Raw genomic sequence first — 19279 nt, forward strand, 5'->3', positions numbered from 1 at the left:
ATTGATTATATCCAAGAGAGGTCAATCAATTTTTGGGTACCAATGGAATGAAGGAATATGGGTTAGAGTAAGAAGAGTTGAGGTAGGTTTGCCAAGATCAATGGTGGAGCAGGCTTGAAGGGCCTAATATTTCTTATGTCTTTTATATTATATACTACATTTTGGCACAGTGGTTAGCACTTACAGCACCAGGGTTCTGGGTTTGATTCCCGGTTTGGGTCACTGTCTGTGTGGAGCTTGCACGTTCTCCCCGTGTCTGCGTGGGTTTTCTCCAGGTATTCCAGTTTCCTCCCACAGTCCAAAAGACTGGTTACGTGCATTGGCCTTGCTAAATTCTCCCTCAATGTACCCAAACAGGCTAGGGGATGACTAGTGTGCTAGGGCTAGTGTGACTAGGGGATTTTCACAGTAACTTCATTGCCGTGTTAATGTAAGCCTACTTGTGACAATAAATAAACTTAAATCAATTTGAGATGGTATATGGTGAGTTCAAATATGGAAAATGTTTGTTTCAAGTCTAGACACTTAAAACCAATCTATTGTAATATTCTTCTAACTTTCCTCTCCAAAAATAGATAAGTTTGTCATATTTTTGTTGATGCTAGCATAGTACATTATTAAAAGTCAATTATTTCAAAAGCTACTTACATTAACTGTATAGTTTTAGTAAAGCTTTGGTCCAGTGAGTGTGCACCACGTAGATTAGAAAACACTTTACTAGGAATGTTCTAAAACTGATTTATTTGTAATCAAATTACTGAACTATTCCCTCTAGTTAATAGATGTAATTGTGCTGCATTTATCAATTTAATTCAAGGAACAGACACTAGGAATACACTTTCTAACAGAACTTTAATGCATGTTTCAACAGCATGTTTGACTTCAATAGCAATTTTAAATATACAAACTTGCAGGTTTTCCACTTTAATGAAATAGGAATAGAAGCAGAGTACAAAAAGCAGGTGGTGCAAGAGAGACTTGGTGAGGCTGGTCCAACTAATGTTACTGAGATCGCTGGAATTTTAGCACAAAGAAAAGGCAGAAAAAAAAAATCACAGCTCAACATTGATTCACAGGTGATCTATGACTCCTATTCTTTATTCTGTAGAGAAAATACACACTACAGACGTGATAAACATGCACAGCTATTGTGCAGTTTCCAGCAATTCAGTTAGGCAGCTACATAGTAAGCAAAATCATCACAGCTCATTTGTGACTCGCACAGTTCCTATTATTACTTTTATCCCACGAGTAAACTTCAATAGCGAGTCCTGAAATTACTGTTTATTTTTGCCTATTTTTTAAAAAAACCTGGACAAAGTGTATGGATACATTAGATTTTTAAAATATTCCTAAAATAGAACAAGGAAAAGACTGCATCATCACACTACATCTTAGAGGGGGTTCCTCTTTGTATCAAGATGCCAAGAGATAGTGAACCATTACAGGGGGCTGAGAGTGCCACCACTGGAAAATGAAGCACTTATCGGATGCATTTAATACCATCTGAATCATCTACCAAGTCCATCTACGGTAAAAGCTGCATTAAGTCATTCATAGACGTATGCAAGAACATTTATTTTGAGAGTTTATAAAATTTTGATGAGACCAATTTGCACACAACTGATTTTCACTTAGCAAGATCTCACTCCCAACTGAATTGCACTGAAAAGGCTTATAAATCTGAGAAGCCAATATATTAATTCACTGTGGCTATTCTGCACTGTTTACCAACATTGTGGAAGTATGAGAGAGCTATAAAGATGCAAAGTGCATTGGTGGTTCAATAAAAGGTGGTAAGACTAAGTTTGCAGCCATGATTTCCTCACGCAAATATCACAGCACCAAGCTGGCTGTGAGTGATGTGGAAACAGTCAGTGTACCCAGACACTTTGTCATACTCTTAGCAGTAAAATACAGAGCAACTTTACCAGACCTCGACCAATGAAACCTTAAAGGACAAAAGGAGGTCGTATTTAAACAGAGCTAGATACCTCTTACTGTTAAGCAGCAAAAGTTTGGAAAGAGAGCTGTTGTGGAAATACCCAAGAAAACATTTACTTGTTTGGAGGAAAGTTCTATGACAGACCTTTTCATAATTTCAGTCAAGCGCTAAGCTTCTAATTTTTCCTTCTCTGGTGGGATGGGCAGGGTGTTTTCTCAACACATCACGTAATATAAAAGGCATTTAGCACCCTTTTTAAAAAAAAATCACAAATCATGTTTATAATCACTGGTCACCTGAACACTGAAGTAACAAGTGCAATCCACTAGGTGGCACCACTATCACAGCAGAGTGAACACAGAAATAGCACAATTTGCTCAACGTTCTTCTAGCAGGACATTTTGTTTATAAATAAGTTAAACTATTTACATATTTAGGCAATTACACTTACACAAACAGTTATCTATTTTGTGCCCGAGCAGCACATCTGGGGATCCTTCTGAGGCTGTATATCAAACTTCCTGATTTGACACGCAGCAAAGTAAATTTGAACACATTTAACTGGTAGCCATTTTAAGTGTCAGTAAGTAGAAACATAAAGTGCCCTTTGTAACAACAGACCCTACTGCATGGATATCACAACTCATACATAACTCATTAAAAAACCTTTCAACAAAAAGTACATAATACTACAACCAACTTCATATGAACTTACATACCAAATTACACAATATGTACAATCTTATGTTTACTCAGGATTGCCATCCCATCATATATACTGTATATACATATATACTTTTCTGAATATATTATAACAATATATATTTAATATTTTTTATAAACAGAAAACCTACAAAATCACAATCACAACAAAAGTTAACAGTCCAACATAAACGTTAAATAATACACTGTTGATTGGGGCAACATTGCTGCTTCTGGGGAAAATATGCCACCGTTCTCTCTTTGGGTGCAGTGTCTCTAGGTCTTGGAGAGCGCTGTAAGCTGCGGCTGTAAAGTTTGCATCTCCAGTTGTCAGAAGGTCAAACACACAAGAATGAAAATAGACATCCTTTACTTGGATCTTCTCATGGCATTTAGCTGTTGCAGTCTCTAATGTGTAAACACCCTTTGGTGGGGCCTGGGTGTGGTGCAGATGGTTTGGACTATTTGCTGGAAGAGGGAGATGTCCACCTTCATCAATACGTTCATTCATCGGGCAGCCACGGGCACAAAGCTGCAGTCCCTGGTTGTCGTTCTCGGACAGAGCCAATGCCTCCGGCATTCTCAATGCAAAGGTTAAATAGCGTCCCACTTGGCGCACTATCACTGTCATGCCTATGTACTTTGCGTGCACCTCCACATGTTTACCACTGACTTTCTCGGCTATCCACAAAGTCTTTATCCAGCCATTTCCCACTGTTGTGCCATCTATGAATGCTGCAGGCAGATCATCTGTCATCGCCTGGTAAACCTTCTGATCTGTACAGTCATGATAGGTTTTAAAAATGATGGTTATCTGAAAGAAATGAAACCATGCATACTCAGTATATATCGATAGATACGACACGGAATAACTAAGCAAATCAAATCTCAAATGTCCATTACTGAAGGGGCTCTTCATAAATCCACTTGCTATTAAAGTAGAGGCAGCTACTCACAGTCCATGCAGGATAATAGTGTGTGCTTAGGTGGATGAAATATGCAGAAGACTGAAAATCTCTAACTCTGCAAGGTTTTTGTTTAGGATTAAAAATTAGGTGCCAACTGTCACATGAACAATCCTCTCAGTTTCAGACGTCCTCCCAGGGTTTCATAAAATGTCAAAACCCCCCAAGCACGAGCAAGTGTTTTGTCACTGCTTGCAATTGTGAAAACCCGAAGACCGATCTCCTGCAGAGTTGAAGTTTCTAAAGGACATATCTGACTGAGAAATTAGCAATAATCTTTGAATCTGAGGCATGATTTTAATTAACTCTTTTTTTGCCCTCAAGCCGCTGTTCATTTTTATGTATAATTAGTGGAAGGATATGTGTATACTAGCAACACAAGCTGGAGACGGCTGCTCTTTTAAGGACAATACATACAAATCAAACCGCTTTATTTAAATCAGGCATCCAGGTGGGAGACATGGTAAAATACCAATGCCCCTCAGAACACAAATGCTGTCATCAAGCCATTTACAGTTTTGTAATAAGATTTCAGCTTTAACCCTACCAGTAAAGTTGTCACAATCCCAGGTATGCTGTTAGCTCACTGAAAGAGCCTGCTGAGCATTAAGAGGCAAATCAGACAACTATATGCATTTTAAGCACCACAAAAAATATTCAAAAGACTGCTGTCTTCAATTAAAAAAACATGTAAATATATGTACTATGCTCACATCAAAACTTTTATAACGTATATCTTTGCAGGATTATTTTTGAAGGTATTCCTTTTTTTACGTTATTTTTTTCTGAGGCAAATCTACACTGTTTTGGTTATGCACAAAAAACACAAATGCTAATAGCAGATCTTGAGTAAATGTATCCTTAAAATATGGTAATAGCAGTAACTGAGATTAAACATATCACTGATTATACAGTATACTCATTAGCAAATTGATCAGAACTGTCTTTCAATTAACATTTCCTTAGATCAAAAGGTATAAATGATACAACTACAGCTAACGAGAACAAAATGATGAGGCTTTCAAGTTCAGTGGAAAGAAACTCCTCAAGTGGTAAATTATATGGGAGTTCATCAAAATGCATCTATGAATACAACCGACATAATTTAAATAAATCTAGTTAGACCATGTTAGCATCCTACTGAGTTCACACAACACGGTGTGAGAAGTCCACAGATTTCAGGTCACAGGTCATTTTTAAAGTACTTTTTCACAAATTAAACAAACTTTGCCAATGCACCAGTGAGAAGCCAGATATTTTGTTCCAAATATTTGAACTATGAAGAGTAGATTCTTTCTCCCGATCTGAAACTCTGCACCCCCTTTGGCTTAAACTGCTTCAGGGGTTTTATTGGAATAATACTATTTTTACCTTGTAATGATCCTTTGAGAAAGGGACAGGAGAAAATAGTGATTAAAACAACACCAGGGAAATGACAATAGAATTCACTGGTTCAAAACACAATAGGTTCTAGTAGTCAGTCACGTTCTCCCTTCACCACTGTCACCCACTAGATACTCCACATCATATCCACTAGATAAACAGATAGGAAGCACTGTATGAAGTGGAAGTCTAATGGAATGGAAAGAGTCCTGAGATATTGAAAGAAACACAATTTGACAAGTCACAGCTGGGGATTCTCCTGCACAAATGCCATTCTAAGGAGGCTGTAACATCCCATTTTACAGCAGGGAATCCCTCATCCTGTGTTTGTGGCAACCCCCATCTTCCTTTAAAGATAAAAGAATGGAATATTGCATGTACCTTGTTAGTGGCTGTGGCGCTGGATCCCTGTACAACAGGGACGTTAGTTACTTGCACTGACAAGTAGTCGTTATCAATCAGGGGCCAAGCTCCTTCCACCTTGCAAGTCTGGAAGTGATCTCTGAAAGTCCTGAGATGCGGGTCGCCAAACAAGCCGCAGAAGACATAGCGGCGGCCAGGCTGTGGCTCGGTGCCCACTGCAGCCCGGTGCCCCCGCACCAGTCCTGCCCGGTTCTCATAGTCACAGAAGCCCATGTTGTGACTGACTGGCACCAGGTCCTGGGCTGCGATCGAGGTGGGCCCTTCCCGGGAGCAGTTCCTCTGGCTCATCAGGTCGCTGATGCCCAGCATGGCCGAGTGGAAGGCCAGGTTGCCCCGGCACGCCTTGGCCGTGCGCTCGGTGCACAGGGCATAAGCCCGGAGGGCGATGCAAAACTCGGAGGCGAAAGCATTCAGAGCGGCGTTCAGGTGGGAGGTGAGAGCCACAAAGTCGGTTGTGCACTTCTGGATTCTGCACTGATACTGTTGCTGGCAGTAAGCTGCAGAAACAAAACCATGGTCAAAATGTGAAACACAAGGAACTTAGAGAGAGGAACAACAACCCCCCCAAAACTGGAGCAAGTGATGGAAATCACAACTAGAAAAGCATTGCACTCCTAATCTACCAATTTTACTCAAATGTAGACAGGCTTGGGCGGTTCCGTTTTAAGCTTGGGATGTGATGGAAGACAAGATTTCCCCGTTTATTAAACAATCCCCTCCCTGCAAAAGTGAGACGGAAAGCAAAGCGCACAATAACTTTCTATGGCAGTGGACCACATGCTGCAGCTTCAACTTTGAGGTGGTTACATTGTCCACATTTGCCACTTGCCCAAACAAGCCGCAGAAGCGGCCGGGCTGTGGCTCGATGTCCCCCCCAGTGTTAAAACGTTACAAAGAGGTGCGAAAGAAAGCAAAGAACATTGTGTCATCCTCACAGCTTCAGCAGAGTGCTGGGGGGGGGGGGGGGGGGGGGGAGTGAGGGCAAGTGGATACAAACGAGGGCGAGAAAGGCGATTAGCAGCTGATTTGTAATAAAGACACAAGGATGATTTATCTGTTCTTCCCAATAAATCAGGCAGTGACTTCAGGGGGTTTGGAGACGATTCCGAATTTGAAATGTCTGAGGAGGCTGAAATAAAGGAGTGCCGAGAAATGCAAGCAGTGATCCAGCCATTTCATGCAGGCAGTAACTGGAGCTCGATTCCCCACTTTCAGCAAACACGGTGGGAGTGAGTGAGGATTTCCCAGTGTCAAAATTCCCAGATTCTCTCCCCTCCCCCCCAAAAAAATACAATCAAATTCTTCCCAATGTGAACCGTTCAAATGATAAAGAGTTACAGACTCCAATCCAAAAATGTTTACTGCCTTGCTGCTAAAAGAAAGGGTTAGCTGTACAAAACATACATTGAAAGAAAATGGGATTTCTTTCAGGAAAAGTTTACAAGACGGAGGAGGAGGTGGGAGACAGATTGCTCTGCAAGTTTGCAGCAGACACACACACATTAAATAAATGTAACCACTGAGATTGCAGCAGTGAGCTGCTGAGGCCAGTGGACGACACTGAGCTCCCCAATGCAAGGCGCTGAGACCAGGGGATGGGGGGAGGTAGGGGGGTTGTTACCTGTGTTGGCACACGTCGAAATGAAAAGCAGCAGAAAGATGAAGGCGGTGGAAGGGCGCTCAGCCCCGGGGTAATAAAATCCTGCTCTCCCCATGCCCATCCATCCAGGTTGCAGTGAGTTTCTCAAATACTTCACCGAGAAGGGGCAGCAGCGGCAGGAACCTCTCCTCGTCCTGTACAAACGCACGAAGAAGGGTGGAGGGAGGGGAGGAGGAGGAGAGAGATTAATCACAAAGACGGTCCAGCAAACAGCATTGTTATTTTCAGTGAGGATGGGGGAAAGCAGCCCTGGCCCAACACACACTCACTCCCCGCTTAACACACACTCACTCCCCGCCAGCCAGTGGCTGCACACACTGCAACCTAACCCCAACTCACTGCCTATTGGCCAAGCACAGGCCCAGCCCCTCACCCACTGCCTCCTGACTGGTGCAGTGCCCCCGTCAATCAAGCCTCTCCCGGGCCAGCCTTCCAGAGTTTCCGCTGGCAGGTTGGGCTGAAGCGCATGACTTCATCGGGCCCAGAGAGCAGAAGCTACAGCAGGGGCAGTGAGCATTGGGAAAAACACTCAATCTCAAATAGGAGAAAGGCAATAGCAAGAGAGGAGGAACAAACAACAGAAAATAATTGATGGGAAGCAGAAAAAAAACAACAGGAAGCAATACAGATAGAAATAAAAAACAGAATAGTAACATGAAATAATAATGAGAAAGGCGAGGGCAAAATATACAAAGGAAGCCCTGAACTCATAAATTCATATAGAAGCTGTTCCCACTCCAACCAGCAGAATGGGATAGATGGTGAATGTGTTAAAAAGGAACATTTAGTAAATAAGCTAACTGATTCATAATAAATCAAATCAAATTGCAACTTCTCCAGAACCTGCTAACACAACAGGTGTGCACAACAGCAAGACTAAACCAACAAACACTGTGATCTACACAACACCCTCCAGGAAAATAGGGTTTAAAAAGCTGTTCATTTGGTCTCAACTGGAGAGCTCTAGACTGCTGTCTGATATGATTGATATCTCGGCTGTGAGCCGCAAGTGTTGAAGCATCAGTGCGAGCTCAGGCTGCACACAATCAGCCCCCAGCCTAGGGCAAACACACACTGCTTACTGTGCTGTCAACATATTTTTTTTAAAAAGTCCTCCCCGACCTCGCATAGAATAAACCAACATCCTTCAAGCCTGTGAAAGCATGTCTTGGCAGGTCACATCCTCCTTTGTGCTGCTTCCTTCCCGCTCTCTGTTGTAGGGCTGCAAGGTGGTTGGGGTGGCAGTGTTGTCAGGACATTCATTTGGCTGCAAAGTGCTTCTTCCCACTTGTGTTTAAATGATGAGCCGAGGTGCTGGTGGATAAGCAGCAGTCAGGCTGTGTGTGTTTCTAGGCACTATAGAGGGCGCAGCGGCTCTGCTTTCCCCAGGCATCAATCCTCTCCAATAACTACAGCCACGGTTCGGTGCAGAAGTTGCACCGAGCGCCCGAAAATCATTCATTTCAATAGAAATCTGACATTTCTTAAATAGTCTTTACTTTCTAAAATACGCGCGGATTATTATATCGATACATAACCGACTGGCGCATGATGGAAGATTTAATTATAACAGTGTAACACCAGCAACATAACTGCGAGTAAAAGCTCAAAAAACTGATCATGAAATACAATGTAATGTAAGTTATTTTTATTATGAAAATAAACAATCTCCTTTTCTCTCACGCTTTAATATCCATGGGCTCCCATGGGGTTGTGGTGTGGGAGATGAACGGATCCCAGATTTCCATGAATACCATTCGGAACTCATGGGGTGAAAGTGCTGAGAAACAGCGCCTGGGGTTAACTCTCTGCCCATCCCAACAGTGCCAGGTGTCTAACCTCTCCCAAGTGTCTCCTCACAATGACATGTCACTCTTAGGCGGATTTTAACTTGTACCCCCAATCCCAGAACACAGTTCATTTGTAAGCTATCCGTGTATAACCAGTGTGGTATCTTTTCATTAGCACAAAGGATTGGCTTTAAAATAAGGTATTCATAATTCATTTCTAACATCTTATCACATTGGCACTGGTCCTTGCAGTTCTAGTGAGGAACCATACGCTGGCCCATTGATAATTATATTGGATATTTTGTGCAGAATCATACGAGACAATTGGAAGCCCAATTTCTTGTCCAAGATAACATACGATGGTGCTTTTTGGTTGTCCTGGTTTTCTGTTGAATGTAGTAACAGGATTTTGGTTTCAGTCATATTTTTCAGCACATAATCTAGGTCGAACCATTGGTTCAGTGTTCCATTTCAGATGGGACGTCCTTCAGATGTTTTTTTTTACTCTTTCACAGGATGTGGGTGTCACTGGCTAGGCCAGCATTTATTTTCCATCCCTAATTGTCCTTGAGAAGGCAGCAGTGGTGAGCAACCTTCTTGAATCGCTGCAGTCCATGTAGTCCACATCCATCCACAGTGCAATTTGGAATGGAGTTCCAGGATTTGACCCAGTTACAATGGGGAAATGGTGATATGGTTTCAAGTTAGGATGATGAGTGACTTGGGAGGAACTTGCAGCTGATGAGATATTAAATCAAAGCCTCATCTGTTATTCAAATAGTTCAGATGGACATTAAAGATTGTCTGGCAATATCTGAAGTGGAGATAGACTTCTGATGTCCTGGACAACTTTCTTCCCTGATCTAACGCCACGTAAAACAGATTCAACTGTTCATTTATCTCATAACTGTTTGTCGGATCTTAGCATGTGCAAATTAACATCCAGATGTGTCTACATAACAGCTCCTGCAATTCAAGTAATTTATTGCATGTGAAATGCTTTGAGATATGTCCGAGAACAAAACACTTTATAAATGCATGTTTTATTAATGAGTATCTTAACATTGTAATTTCCAAAAGTCAAGATGGCAGAGAGCGGAAATATATTCAGCTCACTCTTGGGTTATGCTTAGCGTAGGTTCGATGCAAAGGAAACCTACCTTTATTCTTCTCCAGTCATGTGCTGCTAGAATTGCATCTCTACATAACGTGGCAAGATTGTTAAATTTAGTAGCACCACATTTGAGTAATTTTAATTCTGAAGACTTAAGTGCTCACACAACTAAGCTGGAACTGCTCACTCTAATTTCATTGAATTGTTACTGCAATGAGTAAGAACTTCCAATGCATCAGTTTCGCCTGACTATGAAAGCAGGTTCATGAATCCTAATAGTGATCAATATTGACAAGCATTTTTTTAAATTACATTTTCTCTTTTCCTTTAATCCCCTTCTCCCAAACTGATACTTGCCTGGTCTGGACAGAGGGAAGTCCAATCTGTCATGATCATCAGGGATGAAAATAATTCCATTCTTCCATCACCTCTCCCAGTCCAATGAACATTGCTAATATAAGAGGCTCTCAAAACAGTTTCCTTTCGACATCGACTACGTTAACGTGACTGATGAAAGTCTGACTGAAATCTAAGTGTCAGCACTAGGAATCAAATCCTCCAGATACATCAAACACTGTAGAATTGTATCTGGAAAATATCACTTACCATTATTTAAGTAAACTGTCAGTTACACAGGGGTTACAGTGGAAGTGTTTCTTTATGAATCACACCTAGTTGATATTTCACCCACAACACCTTATCTTCAGTTGGAGAAATCCAAAATTGTTAGTATTTTTGAGGTTAGTAAAAGTAAAGTCGGCAGATGACTATAGGCTGGCCGACTGGTAGTGATTTAACTTGAGGATCACCACAGCTCAGGCGAGGGGCAAGATTGAGATGGAGGGCCTTCATGAATAACCTCAACCGGTATAGGAATTGAACCCATTTTGGATCACTAACCAGTTATCCAGCCTACTGAGCTAAACAGACCCCCAGTTAGTACAAGCGGCATTCAAACAACCAACTGCATTTCCAAAATTGCTACTTAGTTCAAGTGACAATATAAGAAACAATCTTTTTTTAATAATTCAGTATTTTGTGTCCTGATCAACATAAAAAATCTTTTAGACATTAGATTCTCCAGAATGTTCTATATCATGAGTGAAATATTAGCTGTCAGCAGCGTAAAATGAAAAAGATGTGTGTTACTGGGCACTCCTGTGGAAATTCTTAGAACTCATGGAAGACATTTGAATCTTTTCAACCATAGAAACATGTATTTTTTTCATCATAACTCCATAACTTCTCCCTTTCAACATGAAATGCACGTTAAAACCTGCCTGTCAAAAATCAAGACTTCAAATGAAGAGGTAGGTTAGAAATAGAACTCTGAGAAGGATGGGGCTGATGACTTTATGATCTTGTTAGGTTCCTAAAAGAAACTTGCATTCTTATAGAATGAAAATAAAGGGCCAAGGGGGTTTTCCATGTGTTGAATAATTCATGAGGGAATTTGGTATTCCCAATATTTAGGGGAATTGTTGAATAATTTTACCTGAATCTGATCCACATTTCAACTATGCCAATATTCCAATCAATCAATTACACTCACAATCTGCTTCAACCTGCTCTTGGCCAAGTTACTAGGTGAGAAAACTAAATGTGGTTTCAGTGGAAGGGAAAATCAGAAAAACATCACCGTCTCCCCAATTTGTATATTTTCTGTTGACAGTGGATACAGAGAGTTGCAGCAAGGTTGTTTGCTCCCCTCTAGTTTCAGATGGACATAGATGTAAATTATTGGAAGGAGTACTAAGAGATAGGATCTACAAATATTTGGATAGACAGGGACTTATATACAAAAGAAGGAGTCCCGTGTCATAGACGCGGCGTCTCTGAATAGATTCTGATGAGTGAAAACGACATAATTTCGGGGATTGGGGAGGGGGGGGGAGAGTAAGGAAGAGGGAAACAGTATGGAGAGTCAACATGGCTTTGTGCGTGGTAGGTCATGTTTGACCAATCTATTAGAGTTTTTCGAGGAGGTTACCAGGAAAGTGGATGAAGGGAAGGCGGTGGATGTTGTCTACATGGACTTCAGTAAGGCCTTTGACAAGGTCCCGCATGGGAGGTTAGTCAGGAAGGTTCAGTCGCTAGGTGGACATGGAGAGGTAGTAAATTGGATTAGACATTGGCTCAATGGAAGAAGCCAGAGAGTGATAGTGGAGGATTGCTTATCTGTGTGGAGGCCTGTGACTAGTGGTGTGCCACAGGGATCAGTGCTGGGTCCATTGTTGTTTGTCATCTATATCAATGATCTGGATGATAATATGGTAAATTGGATCAGCAAATTTGCTGATGATACAAAGATTGGAGGTGTAGTGGACAGTGAGGAAGGTTTTCAAAGCTTGCAGAGGGATTTGGACCAGCTAGAAAAATGGGCTGAAAAATGGCAGATAGAGTTTAATGCAGACAAGTGTGAGGTATTGCACTTTGAAAGGACAAACCAAGGTAGAACATACAAGGTAAATGGTAGGACACTGAAGAGTGCAGTAGAACAGAGGGATCTGGGAATACAGATACATAATTCCCTAAAAGTGGCGTCACAGGTAGATAGGGTCGTAAAGAGTGCTTTTGGTACATAGGCCTTTATAAATCAAAGTATTGAGTATAAGAATTGGAATGTTATGGTGAGGTTGTATAAGACATTGGTGAGGCCGAATTTAGAGTAGTGTGTGCAGTTTTGGTCACCTAATTACAGGAAGGATATTAATAAGGTTGAAAGAGTGCAGAGAAGGTTTACAAGGATGTTGCCGGGACTTGAGAAACTGAGTTACAAAGAAAGGTTGAATAGGTTAGGACTTTATTCCCTGGAGCGTAGAAGAATAAGGGGAGATTTGATAGAGGTGTATAAAATTATGATGGGTATAGATAGAGTGAATGCAAGCAGGCTTTTTCCACTCAGGCTAGGGGAGAAAAAAACTAGAGGACATGGGTTAAGGGTGAAGGGGGAAAAGTTTAAAGGGAATATTAGGGGGGGTTTCTTCACACAGAGAGTGGTGGGAGTGTGGAATGAGCTGCCAGATGAAGTGGTGAATGCGGGCTCACTTTTAACATTTAAGAAAAACATGGACAGGTACATGGATGAGAGGGGTGTGGAGGGATATGGTCCAGGTGCAGGTTAGTGGGACAGGTCAATGGTTCGGCACAGCCAAGAAGGGCCAAAAGGCCTGTTTCTGTGCTGTAATGTTCTATGGTTCTAAATGGGAAAGAACAATGGGTGGGTCAGGGGAGGGGGGATATTGGAAAAAATCTCACTGTGTCCTACCCACTTCAGAACACACTATAGTTATTGTGTCTCCTTTGGATAAATTAACCTTCCTTGACTCCATCGTTATAACCAAAAAGAGTTGCTCTCCTCTCCATCAAATGGAGAAAGTAGAGAATTTGGAGTGTATTCAATAGCTTGTGTGAATAAGAGGAATGGATACCATTTGCGATGGGTGACTGTGAGGCATGGATATGAAAGAACAATAGAATGAGAGCGAGTATGATTGCTGACCAGATGGGGATGTGAGATGTCTGGAGAGAGGGCAATGAGTGGAGCTGCGCGGTGTGTTGACCAGAGGACTACTGTGCAGGAGAATGCTGGGAAAGTCAAGAGTGTGGGCCTCGGCACCTGTAATTCCAATCACACTCACCTTTTCTGCCCTCCTGACATCCTGGACCCTCTTGGTACTCACTTCCTCAGCCATTATCATCCACTCCTGTTTGGTTGGAGAGGGTGTCCTCTTCCTCCCATTCTTGGGAAAGAGCATCTCACTGCAGCCTCTTAGATCCCAAGGCAGGACCTCCAGTTAAACGTGGGGGTCCTGGGGAGCAACCTTGCCGGGTCTCCTCCCCATTCTAATGGTAGCCTCAAAAATCCATGTTCGGTGGAGCCATTTTTGACCCATGCTGGGTCACTTTAATTAGATATCCTTCCTCTCCGATTGGTCAGAATACCCAGAAAGGTAGTTCAGTTAAAGAGCCACAGAAGAGGCTGCTGGAAATTCCAATGAGTTCCTGATAAACTAATGGTTCTGCTGTTTTGTCAGGGACTGAGTTTTGAAAATTCTGCTCATAAAATGCTTTCATTTTAAAATGATAAAGAATGGGAGAAATCTATTACTGTACTCAGGTCCATCTCTTTCATTCTCATCCAAAAAGTCTTTTGTATTTTCAAGGATATCTTTTGAAACTTATCACACCATCCACTAATAATTTTATCCTGCATTAAGCCTATTAAGAACCACGCAAATAGTCAATTAAGTGACATATGATACTACAGCATTGCTGTTGCACAGATTATACCGATGACAGTGTATATTTCAGATGAGTTCACATCAAGCACAAGTGAGGGAACTACTCTATTGGAAGGAAGGGATACAACGTTTGAAACTGTGGCAACTGGAGCCAGTGGTTGCAAAGTGATTTGGGAGAAGCTGGGAAAACAGCCCGATGATCTACTCTTTCAGAGAATGCAATATAGACCTGGGAAAGGTAGGCTAAAGAGAAATATAAAAGCGTCAATGAAAATACAAGAACTATTTGACTAGAATTTAAATAAAATTGTTCATTCTGACTAAATGCTTTACTCTTTGCAAAAAGATTGAATGCGAGATCCAGATAACCATCTTACGGTAATATTAAAAGTATCAACAAGAACCTTGAGGCCTTAAAACTTGGCTGAGGAATCCAGGGAATTATAGAAAGAAAATTACTGATTTAGATTACATAGTCATTTCCTCTGTAACCCAACCTACTGGTTACGCTTTGGAGAGAAGTCTGACCTGTTATATCATACAATCCCTACAATGCAGAAAAGGACATTCAGGCATCGCATCTGCACCAACTCCCTGACAGAGTATCTTACCCAGCTCCTTTCCCTATCCTGTAACCCCACACATTTCCCATGGCTAATCCATCTAATCTACCCACCTTTGCACACTAAGGATGGCTCGGTAGCACAGTGGTTAGCACCGCTGCATCACAGCAATAGGGACCTGGGCTCGATTCCCAGCTAGGGTCACTGTCTGTGCGGAGTCTGCACGTTCTCCCCATGTCTGCGTGTGTTTCCTCCAGGTGCTCCGGTTTCCTCCCACACTCTGAAAGATGTGCTGGTTAGGTGCACTGGCCATGTTAAAATTCTCCCTCGGTGTACCCGAACAGGCGCCGGCGTGTGGCGGCTCGGGGATTTTCACAGTAACTTCATTGCAGTGTTAATGTAAGCCTACATGTAACTAATAAATAAACTTATAAACTTTATAAGGGGCAATTTAGCATGGCCATTCCACCTAAATATCTTTATTCAATTGCTGGGATTTGGAATATGCTGCCAGGGAGCGTGGTGGAGGAAGATTCCATAAGAGATTTCAAAAGAGAGCTGGATACATATTTGAAAGTCATTAATTTAGAGGGCTATGGAGATAGGGCTGGAGAATGGGGCTAGTTAGGTAGCTCTTTTGGGAGATAGTGTAGACACGAAGGGATGAATGGCCTCCTTCTGTGCTGTAAAATTCTATGATTCTAAATATGCTGTTAACACACTATTCAAATTAAGTTGTTATTTATTCCAGAGGTTTGATATCCAAGGAGAGAGGAATCATAAAGTTTTCTTCAAAATCTTGCTATCGTGACTACATGCAGCATAAAATATTCAATTTATCAGGCTTTCTCGGCAATTTGAATACTCACATCATGTCTCACTTCCAACATACCTTGTTCTTCACAGAATACCCTTTCCTTTAATCTACCTTTGTGTGTGGTGGTGTATCTGAGCCCAGAAATTACCTGTAGTTATTCTTTTTTGCAGCCACTCTAGCAAGGGCTGCAGCTAGATGCAATTTTCCAGATGTACATTTACAAGACATTGTACCAATTCAGTATTATTTTCAAAGTCTCTGTGATATATATCCCATTCACTTCCATAAGTGCTGAGATGGCTCAAGCTATCAGTTTATAATTCTCAAATCCTTTTTACATTGTATGTTTTGAAAGGGAGTATAAAAGTAGAGAAGTGTTGTTGCAATTATGTAGGGTGTTGGTGAGACCACATCTGGAGTATTGTGTCCCGTTTTGGTCTCCTTATTTGAGGAAGGATGTGGTGGCAATGGAGGGAGTTCAGAGGAGGTTCACCAGATTGATCCTGGGGATGAAGGGATTGACATTTTAGGAGAGATTAAACAGTTTGGGTTTGTACTCGCTGGAGTTTAGAAGGATGAGAGGGGATCTGATCATGGTATATAAAATTTTAAAAGGGATTGATAAAGTAAATGTGGACCAAATGTTTCCTCTTATGGGGCAATCTAGAACAAGAGGTCACAGGTGTAGGTTGCGAGGCGGTAGATTTAAAACTGAGATGAGGAGAAACTACTTCTCGCAGAGGGTGGTGAATTTGTGGAACTCGCTGCCCCAAAGCACGGTGGAGTCTGAATCGTTGAATGGCTTCAAGGGGGAGATAGACATATTTCTCATAAATAAAGAGAAAGAGGGATATGGGGAACAGGTGGGGAGGTGGATTTGAGATCGGGGAGAGGTCAGCCATGATCTGATTGAATGGCGGAGCAGGCTCGAAGGGCTGAACTTGCCTACTTCTGCTTCTAATTCCTATCTTCCTTTGACCCTCTCTCTTTCTCTCTCTCCATTACATTGCACACTTCTACCAATATTGTCATTTATACCTCTAACATAAAGCACATCATTGCTTCTAACCAAGGATAGATGGGGACTTATGCTTGGAGCCCAAAGAAGTAGGGGAGATCCTAAATGAATACTTTGCGTCGGTATTCACAAAGGAGAGGGATGTGTTGACTGGGAGTGTCTCTGAGGGGAGTGTTGAACCGTTGGAGAAAATCTCCATTACAAAGGAGGAAGTGTTAGGTTTGTTAGAGAATATAAAGACTGACAAATCCCCAGGGCCTGATGGAATCTATCCAAGGCTGCTCAGGGAGACGAGAGGTGAAATCGTTGGGCCTCTGACGCAAATCTTTGTCTCGTCACTGGACACAGGTGAGGTCCCAGAGGATTGGAGGATAGCCAATGTGGTCCCGTTATTTAAGAAGGGTAGGAAGGATAACCCGGGTAATTATAGGCCGGTGAGCTTGACGTCCGTGGTGGGGAAGTTGTTGGAGAAGATTCTTAGAGATAGGATGTATGTGCATTTAGAAAGGAATAAACTCATTAACGATAGTCAGCATGGTTTTGTGAGAGGGAGGTCATGCCTCACTAACCTGGTGTTTTTTGAAGAAGTGACCAAAATGGTTGACGAAGGAAGGGCCGTGGATGTTGTCTATATGGACTTTAGTAAAGCGTTTGACAAAGTCCCTCATGGTAGGCTGGTGAAAAAGGTTGGATCCCATGGGATAAAGGGGGAGGTGGCTAGATGGGTGGAGAACTGGCTTGGTCATAGAAGACAGAGGGTGGTAGTGGAAGGGTCTTTTTCCGGCTGGAGGCCTGTGACTAGTGGTGTACCGCAAGGCTCTGTATTGGGACCTCTGCTGTTTGTGATTTATATAAATGATCTGGAAGAAGGAGTAACTGGGGTGATCAGTAAGTTTGCGGACGACACAAAACTGGCAGGACTTGCAGATAGTGAGGAACATTGTCAGAGGCTACAGAAGGATATAGATAGGCTGGAAATTTGGGCAAGGAAATGGCAGATGGAGTTCAATCCTGATAAATGCGAAGTGATGCATTTTGGTGGGAATAATGTAGGGAGGAGCTACACGATAAATGGAAGAACCATAAAGGGTGTAGAGACGCAGAGGGACCTGGGTGTGCAAGTCCACAGATCTTTGAAGGTGACGTCACAGGTGGAGAAGGTGGTGAAGAAGGCATATGGCATGCTTGCCTTTATAGGACGGGGCATAGAGTATAAGAGTTGGGGTCTGATGTTGCAGATGTATAGAACGTTGGTTCGGCCGCATTTGGAATACTGCGTCCAGTTCTGGTCGCCACACTACCAGAAGGACGTGGAGGCTTTGGAGAGAGTACAGAGGAGGTTTACCAGGATGTTGCCTGGTATGGAGGGGCTTGGTTATGAGGAGAGATTGGGGAAACTGGGGTTGTTCTCCTTGGAAAGACGGAGGATGAGGGGAGACTTAATAGAGGTGTATAAAATTATGAAAGGCATAGATAGGGTGAACGGTGGGAAGCTTTTCCCCGGGTCGGTGGTGACGTTCACGAGGGGTCATAGGTTCAAGGTGAAGGGGGGGAGGTTTAACACAGATATCAGAAGGACATATTTTATACAGAGGGTCGTGGGGGCCTGGAATGTGTTGCCGGGCAAGGTGGTGGAGGCGGACACACTGGGAACGTTTAAGACTTATCTAGACAGCTATATGAACGGAGTGGGAATGGAGTGGTCTAGTTTGGACCAGGGAGCGGCGCGGGCTAATTGTTCCTTGTTTCTCGTTTCAAGGCTTCATTCTATGATCTGCCAGTCTGCGGATAGTTGGGAACCTGTCTCGGGGGCAGGGAATTCATATGGTGTTCGTGGAAGTGGAAATGACTAGGGTTGAGAAGCATTTTCCGATCAGGGCCAGTGTGATCTCCTGGACTCGTTTCGATCGCCTCAGGGGGTCGGAGAGGAATTTCCCAGATTTTATTTTCCCCATATTGGCCCTGGGGTTTTCACTCTGGGTTTTTGCCTCTCCCTGGAGATCACATGGTCTGGAATGGGGGGGTGGGGGTGAGTTAATAGTTTGTGATGAACAAAGCATCGTAGCTGTGAGGGACAGCTCGGTGGATAGGATATTGGTATGTAGATAGGCTGGAAAATTGGGCGGGGATCCTGGATTCAGGATTCAATCCTGGACCGGGGAGCGGCGCGGGCTTGGAGGGCCGAAGGGCCTGTTCCTGTGCTGTATTGTTCTTTGTTCTTTGTTGATAGCATCTTTCCAGTCCCTTCATTGGCAAATTATTTCTAAATAGTTGACCTTCCCGTGCAAATTTTCATAACGTGCCTTTTTCCTGTTTTCAGGCATCATCCTGATCACAAAGATTGGAAAGAATGCAGGATGCAGAGTGATTCCTGGACCACTCAACTCTTTACCTTCGCTGCTATTTGGCTTTCCCTTTATATTATCTCTTTTCTGCACATGTTCATTTATTCTCCTCGATTAGCAAATGATCGATTGACATTTTTGTATGAAATTAAGGTGTCCTTCTTGGCTCAGTGGTGGCATCCTTACCTCTGAGAAGATGAAAGGTTCATGTCAGAAACTTGAGCACATTATGTAGGCTGGCACTCCTGTTGGGTACTGAGTGAACATTGCATTGTGGAAGATGCCAGCTTTTGGATGAAGACATTTAACT

At 42.5% G+C, this 19279-nt stretch overlaps 1 protein-coding gene across 6 annotated transcripts in view; it reads right to left on the bottom strand.

The window, feature by feature from the left end:
- Nucleotides 1–833: 833 nt before the first annotated feature.
- rgmb (repulsive guidance molecule BMP co-receptor b) overlaps nt 834–19279 on the bottom strand; it is a 169437-nt gene continuing 150991 nt past the window's right edge. For 5 of the 6 annotated variants that reach the window (XM_078214732.1, XM_078214728.1, XM_078214733.1 and 2 more), the window contains 3 exons: nt 7040–7212; nt 5377–5915; nt 834–3461 (listed from right to left, as the gene is read on the bottom strand). In XM_078214732.1, the coding sequence (XP_078070858.1) occupies nt 2796–3461; nt 5377–5915; nt 7040–7212 (1378 nt within the window). In that variant the 3' untranslated portion in view covers nt 834–2795. Of the gene's footprint in view, nt 3462–5376; nt 5916–7039; nt 7213–8200; nt 8518–19279 lie in introns of those variants that run through there. The other variant, XM_078214734.1, reaches the window with a different exon arrangement.

Source organism: Mustelus asterias, chromosome 6 (assembly GCF_964213995.1).
Source record: "Mustelus asterias chromosome 6, sMusAst1.hap1.1, whole genome shotgun sequence".
Taxonomy (NCBI): Eukaryota; Metazoa; Chordata; class Chondrichthyes; order Carcharhiniformes; family Triakidae; genus Mustelus; species Mustelus asterias.